At 42.4% G+C, this 17741-nt stretch overlaps 1 protein-coding gene across 1 annotated transcript; it reads right to left on the reverse strand.

Moving 5' to 3' along the window:
- Nucleotides 1–7036: 7036 nt before the first annotated feature.
- On the reverse strand, nt 7037–17079 carry LOC118403018 (zinc finger protein 483-like). Its single transcript, XM_035801454.1, has 2 exons — nt 16911–17079; nt 7037–9125 (listed from the first exon to the last, which is right to left on the reverse strand). Exon 2 carries the CDS (start codon nt 9110–9112, stop codon nt 7037–7039), a length of 2076 nt encoding a protein of 691 aa, XP_035657347.1. The 5' UTR covers nt 9113–9125; nt 16911–17079.
- Nucleotides 17080–17741: the final 662 nt, after the last annotated feature.

Below are 17741 nucleotides of genomic sequence, written 5' to 3' on the forward strand. Positions count from 1 at the left end.
CCAAGGTGTTTGTTCGAATGCAACACTTGTAATCAGGTTACAGAGTCCAGACAAGGAGAACTACGTCGCCATGGCCGGTCTTCTTGGCGTCGAAACGTAAGTAGCATCATTGAGAAAATAAATGTTCCCAAAGTTTTGAGAACTTTGATCAAGAAATAAGATGCCAAGGAATGTTTCTCTTTCAAAGTTCTTCTTCCTTTCCAGTCGATCTCGAGCTCAGATTGGGGACGTAACTATGACATTTTTTCGGTCGCTGAAATTGGATCATATGACTTTGCTACGTATACCACTCGCATATTTAACTAAGCAAATATTGGCACCCTCTAACCTGCCTTTGAAAAGTGTGTTGGGTTCTTTAACGTGCAAGGGTTCTACACTGATCTTGTCGTTTGCTTCTTTTGCGTTGTTAGCTCAGAAAATGCCGCCCAACAGTCCATCTCGAGGCCTTCAATGGTCTCCAGGCAGAGCCGAGATGAACAGAGGAGTTCTCACAGGTCCAGGAAGAGAGGCGGGGCGTCCGGAATCAGCGGACTCTACAAGGACGACAAGGACATCGACGTCGACTCGGAGAAGGAACCCATTGCATGCTGCCCGGTAGGTCAAACGTCTGGATATGAGACACATCTTATTTTGAAAATCGGGATCCGGAATTGTAAATTGCTGCATTTACAGCCGTAGGTGCTAGGTGACGCTCATGCGTCACTGATTCAAGAAGAACGCCAAGGAAAAGAACCATGTCAACTTGTCATACTAGTACTCAATCATGATATATAATGTAAAGTAGCAGTTTTCTTGAAGGCATTACCACTCCAAATTCGTCAAGCAAAATACCATAAATCATTTATGTTTTGCGGTAAGAAAACAACACCGGACATAGGATAACAACAAAAGTTACCAGAGAAAAGTTAATCTACAATCAGGTATGTAGGATACAGCTTGGGGTATTATTACCACATATTGTGCGTCGTGTTAGTGTAATCTCCAAGCAGATCCTACGGTAGCATATAAGATAGCATCAAAAGCTGCCAGAGGAGTGAAGCCGGCTTAGGAGTGTGTTTTGCTACATAGCAAATGTGCACCTCTTGGCTAACTGTACTCCTTGGCCAGTTTGGTACTACATTGTGTATCTTATGCCATTGCAGGATCTGCTTGGAGATTAATGTTAGTGGGCAGTCTTTTAGCTGCCCACCCTCTTACATCTGCTTAGAGATAAAAGAAAATCCCCATGACCGAAACAGAGGGTCTTTCTCAGCCCTGAGGCCGCGAGTGACCTCTCCAGGGACAAGCTGAAGGTCACAGGGGTCACTCGGGTTAAAAGGGAGCAAAGAACCAACACAAGTTCATCCGGAAAGCAGTACAGAACCGCCAGAAGGTCACAGAACTCCATCTTGGGTCAATTGAATAAAGCCTAAAGGCAAACTTTCAACATTGCCTTAACTTGAAAGTTCATCCCTGTTGCTATACGTCATTCTGAACATTATCATTTTGTTGCACTTTGGAACCAGAGAATGTGGCTATGTGCTTTGTATATAATCTTTGAATCCAAACCAAAAGCCCATTCATAGTACTCTCCCAAGCAGAGGTTCGGTCCAACTGTTTTTGATGTTCTTTTACTTAGCCGTTTTTGTCCGGCTTTCTATTTTGTGCCGCGGGGCGTGAAGAAAACGTTAACGGTACAAAATAGAAAGTCAGAAAGAAAACTAAACAACACGTCAAAAACAGTCGGAGCCGAACCTCTGCTTGGAGAGTACATTCATAATTTGTTTCATTCATAGTTTGTCTGCTTTTTTTTTATAAATGTAGGGACTTTCTTCAACGACAATCGTATACGTAAGTAGCCCAGAAGTTTGGTTCCGATTACAACAAAGCACTTGGTTATTTGTCGGACGCCGCTTCGAATTAGTCTTAATTGGGAGACGAGACTTTCTTTTATCTGAAGATTAAGACTAATCTTGGTTTAAAACCGAGCACGTGTCTTACAGATACACCAAGCTCAACTGCACTGTACGTAATGAAGTCCACATTTTCGGAGTCGTCTCGGGTCAACATCCTCCAATTTCCGGACTTTCTCAAGATAGAAATCTAACTTTCAACACAATCAATCCAAGAGCAAGGGTCACTTTAAAGACACATACAACACCACGGTATCTCCACTCTACTTTCGCGGTGGTTTTATGTTCGGGGTTTCCGCAGTGGCCGCTTCACCGCGAACTTAAAACCACCGCGAACATTTTTCCATGGCAGCAAAATACTACAGTGCATGGCGCTACCACGAACTTAAAACCACCGCGAAAATGTCTTTTTCCGTTACCGCGAAATTAAAACCTCGCCAACTTAAATGCGTTTACTTACATATAAATACATATATGGAATCCGAAGGTCAATGGTAAAATCATAATTCACATTAGCTCTGCAGCATCGGCTATGGCTAAATAGTTCTATTTATATACATAGAAATATCGTTTTATTCTATTCTAATCTATTCTATTTCTACTCATCTGATGGGTTCATCAGTAAGATAATGTATTACCTTTAATGCGTCGATGAAGGTCACACACCTAGGTAATAAAATATTCCAAATAGCGACTGGATCCATATGATTTTTGAAACGGTCGGACGTTTCAAGTTGCACCTGCTATCGTTCGTCAGTGACACTGATAATGGATCCGATGCTATCTGAAAATCATACCTGTTATTTGGCTATTGTGTATTCAGAAAGAATTTGACTGACAGAGAGAGAGATAGAATTCAGAAACACACTCCTGGCCACTGTGTAATTAACGACCAACCCCTTCAACTTCCCAGAAGTGTGGCGCGTGATGTAAGCCGTGTTGTTCCGGAGAGGCATTGCCCCTGACGCGACCCTCTTGCAGAAGTTGTTTTAAACTCCGCGTTGTTCCGCCATTTTCCTTGGCGCCACACCGTCAAGGTTAACTACTACACCACTGCCAAGGCCGGCCTCTCTGTGCCGGGCCATTCTTCTTCCTCTGATCGGCCCCACATGTGTAGTGTGCAAACAGATGTAAGGGGTTCTTTCCGGTGTTTTACCTCCATGAAACATGGTAGTATGGAGGTATTGTTTTTTTGGTGTGTGTGTGCCTGTGAGTCTACAGGTGTGTGTGCGCGCGCGTGTTCCAGAACATTTTGGTTCAGCACAACCTAATTAGACCATCTGGATGGATTGTGACGATATTTGGTTTGTGGGTAAGTCTTAGGAATATAGAGGTCAAGGCCGAATATGTGCCTCCTGGCGGCTTTCCTTGGTACTGCAGCAGAACTTTCGGGTTTCGCATCTTTCGTTCCTATTTTCGGCGACATCTCCACTGCGAATTCATGACACTGTACAACAGCTTTCCGTTTACGGAAACACAAACTTAATTTCCGTAGGCCTCAAGGAACATGTGCGGTCTTCGCACGAGTTCCGCTGCTCCAGGAAACGGCGGTCCCTTGTCAGCAGATGGACCTGGTAGATAAATGTTTGCCTGTGAACTCCGCAAGATTTACACGATTATTCGAGGGCTTATCTCAAAGCAGAGGCGATGATCAAGATAATCAAAGGGTTTACGTTTATCTCCAAACGAGATAACCAAATATAACAATGGGATATAGGAGAATTCTTTTCCACAACCAGTAGGTACTTACTAACTTATCTTACGTTTCGATGTCTCTCAGACACCTTCTTCAGAGCTTCTGACTGGAGTTCTGCTTCTCGCCGCAATAACAATGTTTATTTGCAAAATCATGCACGGACAGTCTCAAAGTAAGAGTAAGAGTTGAGTAATGTAGTACATATCACTAATCCCTAATCAACTATAAGGTGTTGTTAACGAACTGTCCCGCATTCTGCCTAATGAACGCTTTGTGATTTAAGTAAAAAGTAGTATTTCAGAGACCTAAATGCATCATATAAAGTAGTCTCTACCAGACTCCGGATCGCTGGAAAAATCGTAGAAATGTAACAAATCAGAGGAGTAAGCCGGCCAGAGGAATATAACCGGCCAGAGAACAGCACGCGATCGTCGGAATCGCGTGCTGTTCCCTGGCCGGTTATATTCCTCTCTATTTGTTCCATTTCCACGATTTTCCAGCGATTCGGAGTCTGGTAGAGACTACATATAAAGCTCGATGAAACTGTGCTACTCTCCAAGCAGAGGTTAGGCTCCGGCTGTTTTTATCTCGCTTTCCATTTTGCACAGTTTTTCCTTCATGTCTCACGGCTGCATGCGGCCTAATAAAAACGCCAAAAAACAGCCGGAGCCTAACCTCTGCTTGGAATTCAACACGTGCGGCCTTTGCACTAGTTCCTGTCCTTCAGGAAACTCCAGCCCCTTGTCAGCAGATGGAGCTGGCAGATAAATGTTTGCCTGTGAGCGGGGACATGAACTCAGCAAGATTTACATGTTGATTACACCCTGCCGAAAACAGCTTAGCGTGACAGACTGCAGGGTTTAAAGTCCCCTTCCGCTCGCTTTTGCTGAAAGACGGCCCGCAACTGCCCGGTACTAGAACAATGTGGGTTTGTGCCTAAAATAAAAAGCCGAATTGCTGGGAAACTGTTACGAAACTTTCACCAGATGAACCTGGCACGTTTAAAGGTATCGAGAACAGCTTAGGCGGACTTTCTTTTCTTTTCATTCAATAAAATGTGGGCTATGCAAAGAAAACAAGTTTTTTTGCTTCAATTACCATGTTCGTGGCCTATAAAAGCTTACTAGATTGTAAACGTCGCATATAGAACAAAATGCTACATACACCAATACTATTTTATTGATGATTAATTCTGATATGGTAAATACATGTACATTGATTTTACCTCTAGCATTTCATCATTCTGTAACATTTAACGTTACAGATGTAGTCGTGGCTGGCTAATAATAATGTAACACTTTATCTAGACTTCACGACATTCAAGGAATGTCAATACATTTTGTAGTTGCCTCTACAATGTTGAACCTCCTGTTATGTACACTTTACGATACATAGGAAATATGTACAATGGATTTTACAGACATGCTGTACTTGTACGACCGTATGAGGTAGTAGTTGATTACCTTAGCGGTGCCATAAGCAAGTATCAAAGCAATGTCCAACTGGCCACCGTTAAATCTGTTTGGAGACTAGTAATTGATACACATTTGGACTTCAACGTGATTGACACAGGGTCTTCGTAGCTATGCACGGAAAAGTCCGCGTTGACCCGATGCATTACTTTTTAAGTAATCTTGTATCACAGCTGGTGTGGATAGCTTGTCAACTGTTTCTGCATCTGCCAATGTAATCTCTCTTTGAGAAGGAAGAGGCAGGGTGGCTTGGGTGTCAGGTAATTTCCAAGCAGAGGTTTGGCTCCAGCTTTTTAGACGTGTTTTTAGACATATTTGTCGGGGTCCACTGTGGTCCTTAAGAAAACGGTACTGAATAGAAAGTACCGACCAATAGTAGCAATACCCCAATAGAAAAATAAAAAATAGCAAGAGCCGAAGCAATACTTGGAGAGTAACGGGCTTTAGATGCTAGCCACGGGCTTTAGATCCTAGCCCCTCTGTAAGGGAAGCGATCGAGAGAGTAATAGCAAAAAAAAAGAAGGGGGGGGGGGGCTGGAATACAGACTAGGAGCAGTGTACATACCACACCTAACAGCCAAACACGATTGGCAGGCGCCAAAACCATCCATCAAACCGGATAAACACCTGTCAAGCGACATCGGCAGGTCAAATCCCTCAATCAAGGCCCCCTAACCCCTCCCATAGATAAGAAGTGACACCATTCACGTAGGGATAGCTTTGGCTGATAAGGTTCGCACGTTTGGCACATACTGGGCGAAGATTCAGGTATTTTCTTCTGATATATTAGCCGATGTTATCTTTGTGGTTGGCCTTAAACATTCTCTAATAAAATTCCAAGTCTTCAGGCTAGTAAAGAGTTAACGTTAACGTTAGAGGCCTGTGAGTTTTAACTAGACGTTAGCCGGCTTGGATGCTGGCATTTTTGTCGTCTGCAAACTTGGGTTTGTGTTGAAAGAAAATCGTTCTGTACCGAAGCCTCTGAAAGAAAGTTGCAACATTTCTTGACATCTAAATCCAAGAAATAAGGTATGGAATTCATCTGATCTTCTTATCACAAACAATTAAATGTACCGTTAGTTCCCTATGGATTTATCTTGCTCGGTTGACCTACAATGTATACAAAATGTAACGTACCACTGTGAACAAGTATAACGGCCTTGCTTTGAATGACAAATTGTTTGGCACAGGCAGCTCGTTGCTGACATCTGATGACTGTAAACTTGTTGTTCACATTCCCTGGCATTACTGAATTTGTAGTTCATTGCAGCATAAACAAAAACGTGTTTTCTACATTTCCGGTCATTACTGGGTTTGTAGCGTAAACATTTGGGGCCTTTGGAGTCAAAACAGAAAGGTCGTCACAGGCTTGGGAGTCTTCAACAAATACCAGTCAGTAGTCTGTCAAGAAGGGTGGATAGAGTAGATTAACTTCAACTTGGAAGTGTCAGTCAAGACACAGGAACCAAACTCACACTCAGTGCGTCTGTGCAACTGTTTTAGCATGTCAACCGGAAACAGTAACATTGTTGAACACCAGATAATGCTATATGTAACTTTCACAATGATAATCAAAGTCATGGTCAAAATGATGTTGTATCCAGATGTGTATGGTTTTGTCGTTCAGTATCCTATCATACTGTAATGCTAGTTCACCTTTATTCGTGGGGTAACCCGTTATATCTGTTGTATTTAAAACTGGGGTATTTAGGGATATCAAGTTGATGGACGATGGTTTCAAACTGCAATATTTTGGAAAAAAAAGCAATTTGAAACTACTATCTGTCGATTTTCCAAAACACCTTGTTTTTAGGTACAACGGATATAGGTTACACTGCGAATAAAGCTGAACTAGCGTCATACATCTAGCGCTTAAGTCGTCTAACTTCATCAGTATCATTATTTGCAGGATGACGATATTTGCAGGATGACGATACAATCTTGGTGAGCTTTCTCACATGCTTGAAGATTATGTGTTAGCTACTTGTATCAGTTGATATACAACTTGGTTCAGGCCATAGCGAACTTGGCTCCGTCGACAAGCAAATTGGACCAATCGTGTCGCCTTCTGCTATCACAGTAACCGTGAATTCTTCCTCCTTTTCTTTAAACTTTAAGGAACGAGAAGAAGAGTTTGTGGCTTTTGAGTGTTTCTTCTGGTGGTGTTTGAGATGGGTTGTGTCGTGGAAACCCAGATTACAGACAGAGCAACGGTAAGGCATCAGACCCGTGTGTCTCCTCGTGTGTCGAATAAGGGTCGACTTTTGCTTAAAGTTTGCGTCACATTGGTTACACTTGTACGGTCTCTCTCCGGTATGGATACGCATGTGGTCTGCAAGGTGGTTGGAGTAACCAAACTTTGTTGAACAGATCGGACATTCATGCTTCTTTCCACCCTCGTGGTTGGCTAAGTGGGTTCGCAGTTTGCCACTAGTCTGTAGTTCTTCGCCACAGATGTTGCAGAGGTAGGGATCGTTCTTTAGTTTCCGGCGCCGCTTTCTTGGCACGTTGTTGTTCTGGTGCAAAACTGTCACCTCATCTCTGCCTGTAACTGTGGAATCATTCTTTGATTTTCTGTCTTTCTTTTTTGTTGTGCAACTGTTTTTTCTTGCAGCTTTCCTCTTTGGCCTCACATTCTTTGGCAAATCAGTTTTTAGCCCTATCGAGGTTTCATTGTTGTCATCAGCTCCTAGTGTTTTGGGTTCACTTGGTCCATCCCCTACCAGCATAATTGTTGAACTGTCCCTACTATCTACCTCTGCTGACTGTGATTGCTCCCCTGTAACATTATGGAACTTTCCCTGATGTTCAACTAGGACTTCTTGTGTTTCTGACAAGGGATCAGAAGCCTTACTGTGATCAAAAGTCACAGAAATCCCACTGATGGTTCCATCCTGTTCCTCAAGGTCTTCATTTTTGGTCCCTTTACACTGTTCTGAAGAATGGTAGTCTAAACCTCCTGCAGTACCAACATCCAACATAGGGGTCGTGCCACAGGTAGCACTCCCATCAGCTGTTGTGCTGTTAAACACTTGCTCAGAAGAGTTCACCTTTTCTTCTGCTGGTTCTTGCAACATGAAGTCCTTACTCTGAGCAGAACACTCCAGTACAGAGGCATCGGAAGTCTGTTCTAATGAAAGTACTGAACTGTCTTGTGTGCTCATACCAACAAACTGCCGGTGAGTATCCCTGTTTTGTGTCCCTTCCATTCTAGCTTCTCCTTCAAGAATATCCACTACTTGCATTGCTCCACTAGAATGATCTACCTGTACCTGCTCAACTTTACCCTGATCGAGAACAACCACAGAGGGAAGACCATTGCAGTCCATGATAACTGATGAATCGACCATCATCGAATTTTGCCCGTTATACGTTAGATCCAACGACAATACCTGAGCAAAGGCATCTGCTGTCATTTCGCTCATTTGAGCAGCCAGAACTTCGTAACTGTTTCCTGAGAGAGATGACATTGTTTCTTCTTCAGTTCTAAACTCCTCGCCTGACTGTGTGCCTGAATCTGGGGACTGTGAGCGCAAATCTTGTTGTAATCCTACTGTAGCACCCATGCTTTCATTGTACATGCCTTCCTGGTCCATACTGTCAGTTCTTGAATTGTAGCCCAGGCTGTTACTGTTGCTGTGCCTCCCATGCTGTGAAGAAAGCGTGGTATTGCTAAGAAACTTAGAGATATCGCTGAGGACGTTGAAAACTTGTAGGTAGCCTGCTGTACAGAACACTTCCATGACGTTTTCTTCCACCAGCTCGAGTTTTCCTGTGTACATGTACTCCAGAAGGGGGCCGATCCCTTTACACGTCACAGTCTTCAGTTTTACCTCCTTGTCCCGGCTTCCCGAACCGATGAACAGCGCGCGGAAGAACCCGGAATAGGCGGACAGAACGCACTTGTGAGCCCGCCATTCGCCGTCGGACAGCTTGAGGATGACGTCGTGTAGACGGCTGTCCTTCCGCAAGTCTTGGAGATGCTGTAAGAGCTGAGCAGCATGATTGGGGTACTCCTGGACGCTGTCGGCGTAGCCGGGAGGCAGTGCCATGGCGGACTAGGACCTGTGGTAGACAAAGAGAGAAAATCTAATCAGGATTTTTTCACAGCATCATATGGGGAATCTTAGTGCAGTGAAGCCACATACATGTAGCTAGTGGCAAAGGTATGAGCATTCTAGGGTGGTCTGGGGCCATTCTTGACAAATACATACTTTTTTGTCCTGCCGTACAGCTTCACTCAGGAGAAAATTAGTACCTAGCTCCAGTTAGGGATGTTAATTGGAGGTCCATGTTTGAGGAGGGTCACACCTTCAGCATGTTACAGACCTGTGGCCACACCTGGTGCAATTACTGTGGTATTGAGGTCACTATGTGGTACCTGGTTACCTCAATATGACAGTAATTGCCCAAGGTGTGGTCACTTGTAGGTGCTGTTTACAAGCTGCCTTACAGTCAGACCCTTGAGATTTGGCTTTAGCTCGGCCTATTGTAAGCTCCTCATTAGTCAGCCCCTGGCTGTGCAGAGAGAGTAGTCACAGCCAAGTCCTACTAGTATTAGCCCAGTCCCCCATCCCCCAGTAATATGACCGCAAATGCCTCCTTTCTTCTCCTTCTCAAATAAAATGTTTACAGTAAAAGTAACAGTACCTGGGAACACTAGTTAAGGCTTACTCTGACACACGTGTGCTTGTTTAGTAGTAAGAAGGACCCCTCATTTTCTGGTCTATGAGTTACCTAACATGTAGTCTAAACAATACCTCACACAAAACCCTGATCATGCCACTCAAGAACTGTGGCAGGGTCTAGTCATTCAGCCTGGAATCTATCCCTACGTTCTGTCAGTAGTAGCCCTAATCTAGTACTTGTGCAGGGTTCTAGACAGGGTTTTATTTTAGTGTAATGCCACTAATGGCTATGATGAGGTAGGTAGGGAAGCAACGAATAAGATACTGTAAATTCATTTAATTTTGCGGGGATTTAATTTCGCGGTAGCAGTAAAAGGGACTTTTCGCAGTGGATTTAAGTTCGCGGTACCACCGCACCATAAACTGCAGTCTAATACCATAATAGAAAAATGTTTGCGGTGGTTTTAAGTTTGCGGTGAAATGGTCAGCACGAAAACCGCAAACATTAATCCACCGCGAACATTTCTGCATTTACAGTAGATGGTGTGAAAGGGGGGGGGAGGTCTTGGCCCTTTATTAATGGTGAGATTTTTAAAATGTAAGGCATGAAGTTTAATTGCATTCTAATGGTGCCTATGGGGTGACTAAATTATCCTTTTTTGACCACATTTAATTTGAAGGATTATTTGCCAATTTATATTTATTTATAGGGCGATACCAACATTTGATCTGACATTGTTACACAAGTAACTACTACTAGTTAATTGCCATTATGCAAGTTGAAAATAATTGCAATGATCCTCAATTTAGCAGCGTGGTGGTCACAAATAATAGTGTGAGACAGACTGTTACAGTGAGATGGACTATCTACAAAACAAAACTACAAAATGTAGAACCCTGCTGTAACTCACAGGGAGAAAATAGGGATGAATTCTAGGCTACAGCTCATTAGCTTCAATTTGATACAGCCCAAGTCAGCGTTAATGGGGGTGGGAGATAGGAGGCTGATCCAAGAAGCTTTCTTCTTGAGCCTAGCTGGTCCTGAGCTAACAATATCAGTTATCTGTTTCTGAAATCCTGCACCACGATTCACAGAAAAGTTGAAGGCAGGCTGCTTGTGCCAGCTGAGATTTCAAGCAGACTAAAGGCTTGCATGTTCCGACAGTCCTAATTGTTCTGACTTCCCAAACTCCAACATTGGCGTGTTAGGATTGTTAGAACAAAGGGTCATCAGAACATGGGACTATCTCCGCTTGCATGTATCTCTCCACCCAAAATTGTGTGAACTAATACCAAATATCGTCATTAAGTGATTAACTTTAAAAGCATCACAACCCTTCACCCCTATACAGTCTTACCCTCCAAGTTTACAGTGATACCTGCATGACAACCACCAGGCCAGGAGAGAATGTCACAGATGCCCCAATCCCTGTCCTAGGACTGGGAACCGTTCCAGCACAAACTTGTGAGCCAGTAATCTGGTGTTTAGACACTGACCTCAATATCTCTTTCCCCTCAGGGCAAAACTCATGGACACACTTCAAGTGGAGAGCTTCCTTCTTGCACCTAGTCTACTGTAAATGCAGAAATGTTTGCAGTAGTTTTATGTTTGCGGTTTTCGCGGTGGCCACTTCACCGCGAACTTACAACCACTGTGTACATTTTTCCATTTACACATTACAGTATGTGACTACAGATCACTACACCACCGCGAACACTTCATTTTCCTTGAAAGTAAATCCCCCCCCCCAAACTTATAAATGCATTCACAGTACTATGCCAGCTAACTTGACACAGATGTTGCAATACTGACACTACATTTGATTCTGCAAGAAAATTTAATTCTTACAGATGCCAAAGATGATATCATGCACATGGAGATGTCTTAGGTTATCGGAAGATGTTCCATGTAATTTTCTGTGTCATATTTTACTTTATGACCTTTATATATTTGGAGCACATTTTATAGGTATCTGCCAACAGGGTCAGACTGATACAGAGCCAGAAACCAGATGTCTAATTTGTTAAGACCAGTATAGCCAAATTGGTATGATAAATCTTTGTCTCTGGTTTGAATTATGAAGTAACCAACACCAATGAGCTACTGGTGTGATGTGAGATCGGATTTCATCTGTCACTTTATCATCAGTGGCTCTATTGTGATAGAAGGACCTGTGGGTTCAACCCCATTGTCAAAGGGAGATCAAATGGTAAAAAATGACAAAAACAAAGAAACATATTTATGTGCTTGGAGAAGTCCAGTTCTCCAAGCAGATGTTGGGGAGGCCATTAGGCCCATTTTACATTGATTATGGTATTACCTTGATTATGGTTGTCTTTAGACACACAGGCACAAATTTAGTGGGCTACTAGGATACTCTGGGGCCTTTTTTGCTCAAAATACACTTTTCCTGGCCATCTAATTTTGTACTGGGGTTTGATTGTCGGCTGTCACTGATTACTGTCCCCTTTGGTTCCAATGGCGAGCAAAAGTATATTATGAGCAAAAAATGGCCCTAGAGAGCCTGCTATGGAGGCTATGGTGAGAACAAATTCTATTGGAAGGGGAACAACTACCTGCATCCTAATCTCCAAGCAGATCCTACAGTGCCATAAGATAGTATCAAAGCTGGCCAAGGAGTAGAGCCGGCCAAAGAGAGTCAAATGGGCATGGTGGGTTTGATACTACTAAGTATATTATGCCACCGTGGATCTGCATGGAGATTACCTGCATCCCAGCATTAATGGCCAGCCCAGGGTTGACACCAATATTAATGGGCAGCCCCTTGCATAGATCCCTGACAGTCTGTCATTAATGGACAGTCCCCTGTATACATTTCTGACAGTCTGTAATTAATGGTCAGTCCCCTGTATACATAGACAGAAGGCTGCAAATCCTCAGCCCTGACATGTTTATTTTACCTGGTCCAGGCTAGAGCCAGTGTCAGCACCACCTCTCCCACCACTGACCTTGCCGTGACATATCCCTTACACAGCAAAAACTGGCAAACCCCATTCCTAACATTGCTGGGGACAAGTACACACCACAGATACGTGTAGGAGATACCAGCAAGGACTTGGCTGTCACCACTTATATAGTCTGCCTGTTGTGTGGAAAAGCAAGGAGCTTTTATCATAAAAGGAAGGGTTTATATTCCAGGGAAGTGATAAACTTTTGGGGCTTCCTTAAAGTACCTGGAAATTTGGAGGAAACAAGACAAAACAAGACACAAACATTTCAGTACAAAATAGAAAGCCAGACAAAAACGCCAAAAAGAAAACATAAAAAAACAGCTGGAGCCAAACCTCTGCTTGGAGAGTAGGAGGATGGTACCCAGGCTAACCTTTTGGTTGCATGCACATCAAAATATTTATGGTGGAAATCTGGAGGAAACCCAGAATTGTTCCTCATGTTACCAGAACTTCCTGTTTTTCTGTGCTGCCTGTTTGAAGATGGAGTTCTAAGATTTTTTATCCTTCTCCCTACTGATATAAAAGCTCCTTGCTGTTACCAAGACAAATGTGTCACTCAAGGCTACTCTCCAAGCAGAGGTTAGGCTCCGACTGTTTTTTAAACGTTTTTTTAGTCATTTTTATTGGGCTTGCTATTTTGTCATTTTTCTTTAAGTACGCCAGCCAAACAGGTTTTGACACAGCAAGATATAAAAAAATAAAATAGAAAGCCTGATAAAAACGACTAAAAAAAACATTAAAAAAACAGCCGGAGTCTAACCTCTGCTTGGAGAGTAACTCAAGGCTACCTCAGCTTGGGGAAGGTTATAACACATTCTTTTATACATTTCAAAGGCCCTCAAATGACAAGGGAATAAAAACAAGGACATCAGCCCAGGGATACTAAATGAAAACTGCAAAGACTCCCAAGAAATTGCCCGAGTACAGTTCTATGCCCAAGTGGGCCTCATCAATGTATTTCTTTGGTTCTCATACTTCTTTGAACAATAGATCATGGACATGCTATCATAGAACATTTTAATAAGAATGGAGAACATTAGACCATGGAACACCAGAACTAGAACATTAGACCACAAAACATTAGAATGAAGAACATTAGACCGTGGAACATTAGACCATAGATCCTTAGAATGTAGAACATTAGACCTTGGAATATTAGAACATAGAACATTAGACCATAGAACATTAGAATTAGGGAGTATCTAATTCATCCTCCTTTTGGAACAATGAAACTCAACTATGTGACTTTATTCAATCCCTTATTAAACCAAAGTACGTCTTTCCTGTCAGACTCTGATTCTATTTTCAGCTGCCTGCTCAAATAACTATCCTCCAACCAAACAATTAAATTGGGTTGGCCTAATGTGAAAATAAGCATCCTTGTTTCTGAGAACCTGTGGTGCAGCTCTACATTCTGACAACACTGAAGGATGTGCAATGTCAACAATGAGTTTTTGTGTGGGGGCAGGAGTGTTGTTGAAATACTACAGGCTAGTCATGATGTTTTAGACATTTATTTATTTAGTTTGGTTTGGTTTTCTTGGCAAGTTGTTGGGCAGTCTGTTTCTTCTTCTGTTCCTTCTTCATTTAAAATTTGAGTGGCTCGTTCTATAGCTGAGTTTTTGTGGGTAACATAAAGTACCTAAAGACAATTTTTCTTTATAGGGCCATTCAATTTTACTTCTGCTAAAGTTTGGGTCACTGTGAGTTTGTCTTTTTCATTAGCAAGGTAACCAAACTCCGTTCAGTCCTAAGTGGTATGTTCCATTCCCATGTACCAATGCCATAGGGTACATTAAGACAATCTTTCTTACAGAGCCTTTCAACTTTACTTCTGCTAAAGTTTGGGTCACAGAGGGTTTGTCTTCTTCATGAGCAATGTAACCAACCTCCCCCCAGTCCTGAGTGGTATGTTCCACTCCCATGTACCTGTACTTGTACCTGCTCCACAGAGAGCATCCATTTGTTAGATAACCCCCGCGGAGGTGCATACCGACATTTTTCACATTTTTGTCTCCCTGTTTCGATCTCCGTGGTTCCCCCATGAACTTCCTGCACGAGATATAATGCGGTGACACTGGGGGCTCAAAGCAGATACAGAGAGGGAAGACAATCCTAATCTCAAAGCAGATGATTGGGCAAAATCGTGATGGTTTCTGGCTGTGTCCATGATGGCAAAGCCTCCAAAGTTCTGTCTAACCCATTGGCTAAAAAGAGCCAAAATATGTCATAAATGTTGATAGCTAATAGCCTCTACCAGGCCATCGATCCACGTAGCCTGGTAGAGGCTAGATAGCTAATACATAGAGAATGTAACAATATCCCAACATCTGCTTGAAAACTCTTGAACTACTACATGTACTAGTATTTTCTACCAAGGAGGTGGTCTTTTTTAACCTCCTTGTTTCTACCAAATTACATTTTGGGTTTTAAAAAAATCAAAACCATCTCTGTGACGTCTTTGCCGTTTACTCTTAATTTAATATGCATCAAACAACGATTTAATTTCTACAAAGCCTGCCTGATTGATATTTAAAGCATAAATTAATACTCTTTTTGTCTTTCACGCGGTTGATAACAGTGTATCTCGTGTTTCTACATTTGATTCGCGATTTCACACCTAGACGTCCGTGACTGTGCAAAGTCGCTCGGGACGGAGGCACGTGGTTTAGGTTTCCGCGCCCAGCAAGTTTATCCGGTACCAAAAATTGCTTGAGTTCACTGAACGCATGCAGGACCAGCGTGGCTAATTTGAAACAGAAACATACGAGCATTTCCTTACATAATTCTTGTGAGGAAACAAAAAGTAGATTTCTTGAGCAAGGAGGTTAAAAAAAGAGTGATTTTTAACCTCCTTGTTCTTGAGAAAAAAAAGGATGAGAAATATATCTAACGTTCTTGAGTGAGATGTTCTTTAGAAAAATTTGTCATCAATATTGATACGGATTTCTCTCAGAACGTTTTCTGGACGTTTCAGCGCGTCTCGCATGTGGCGTGTATCAAGTTGATTGACATCATGACAGGCACACAGAAACAACAATATCCTTTGTTTACCGCTGCCGCTTACAAGGGGATCGTCCGTTTCTATCGTCTGCAGGAACCGTGCATAGTTGCGTAAAACCAAGACCTCATAGCCATGACCAATCTTCATTAAAATCTTGTCTTTTTTCCCTGATAAGATATCTCGCTTTTGACGGTAATTTTGAAGGAAGCATTTTTTTCAACGACTGTACTTTTCCGTGTCACCAAAGAAGGGGTTCTTTCTTTTCTTCTTCTTCTCATTTCCGGTCAAGACAAGAAAGGGCTCGCGTTTCGACAGGTCTACACAAACAAACAAGGATTTCCTGTAGAACACCAGAAACCGTCTGCGAGGTCTCAGATCAAATCATCAAATTCGAACCATCTACAGAAACTTCGCTCGGCATCTTACAATCGCGTGATGTTATGCAAACTTCTTTCGTAACTTCAGAGAACAAAATGTAGCCGCTCTTCCAGGCTCCACATGTCGCTGATTGAATTCAAATTGGCCAAATACGTAGACAGATAAATGAGATAGCATGACACAGGAGTAAGACGTAAAAGGAGGACATTTGGCGATTTCTTGGTCGGCTATAGCTCTGGCAATTCCAACAGCGAAATGCGGAGCATGGTAGAGGCAAGCCTGATAAAAGCTCCTTGGTAGAGGCTATGGAAAATGCGCATGCCTATGCATGATGTTTTTTTGACACCCGGGTGCGATAGCACAACAACAACACGATAGTTCCACAAATCAAACTTTGCATACAACATAAACAAACGACATGAAACCGCCAGACACAAATAATGAAAGGACTCCCCGATATTAAAACCATCTAAACGCCGGTATAGGACGCCGCAATCTCAGCTAAATCTAAATAACGGGAAAAGGGTTCTCTTTACTATAGGCGTGTGTGTGTGTGACTACTTCTTCGTCGCTTTTACACGACAGACTTAGAATTTATGTTATGAGTCATAATAGATAAGTTTTTATGTTTGCACCTTACCAACAGCATAATCTCTTTTAAATACATTGATTTGCAAAGAAAGGAGAGATCGCCACAATCTTCCTACTACACACACAGAAAATCATGCATCGTCCCTAATCGCCCAGGGGTTTACAAAACTTCGTGACCGCTGAACGCACATGTCGGTTTCCTAAGCCGGTCTCCTACCCCTATGTAAGATGAAGAAAACCGCATTTTCCATCCAAACATTTACACAACTCACTTACCTATGAGTAAAACGTGCCGGTCTATGTGTGAGTCACTAGCGGTGGTTGGGGGATAGCTGGAGGGTTCGCGTGCGGCTAGCTCGGCTCGCCGGTCCACTTTGGTCCACTTTTCTTTCCCGTTCTTCTCTTACTCGCCGGAAGTGTTTGTCTGGGACGGTTCCACATGTGCCAATTAACGGGGGGTGAACTTTTATAAAAACAGACGCAAAACAATCAGAAAAGTAACACAATGATTTAAATTTCAATGTATTTCTGATGATTCCATTTCACACAAAAAAACTTCAGTTGACATAATTTTTTTTCAGAAAAAAAGTTTAATGTTGGTATGACGAAATTCCACCCCTAGGGAAGAACTGGTTCAGTCTGGACTCGTGGCAAAATAAGACAAATTGGAAAATTGGTCGGCTCAGAGTCACATGCAGATATAATCTACAATGTCATGTTAATCCCGTAAATTCCTCCACTATGTGACGCATATCAGTGCTTGTCGTTCATTATATAATCGCTAGAGGGGGCTCGCGCAGGGCGGAGGTATCTTCTTCTTTGAAAGTTGAAACTTTCGCGGAGTTTGGTAAATACAAATTTCGCGAAGTTTGGTAAATAGAAAAAAGATTGCTTTGTAATGAGAAAATATAGTTATATTCATGTCTAGCCCCATGCCTGATTGTATGGTGCTTATGCTATTGTATGGGATAGGGAATTTCCTGAGTAGTTTAAGCATCACAGGCATGAGATCTTAAGTTGTATTAAGGTCCTTTTATTAAGAATGTTTGTAATTGATACGCAATTCAGACATGTACATTGACTGCCATGTATCTACAAATAAACTAT

Source organism: Branchiostoma floridae, chromosome 16 (genome assembly GCF_000003815.2).
Source record: "Branchiostoma floridae strain S238N-H82 chromosome 16, Bfl_VNyyK, whole genome shotgun sequence".
NCBI lineage: Eukaryota > Metazoa > Chordata > Leptocardii > Amphioxiformes > Branchiostomatidae > Branchiostoma > Branchiostoma floridae.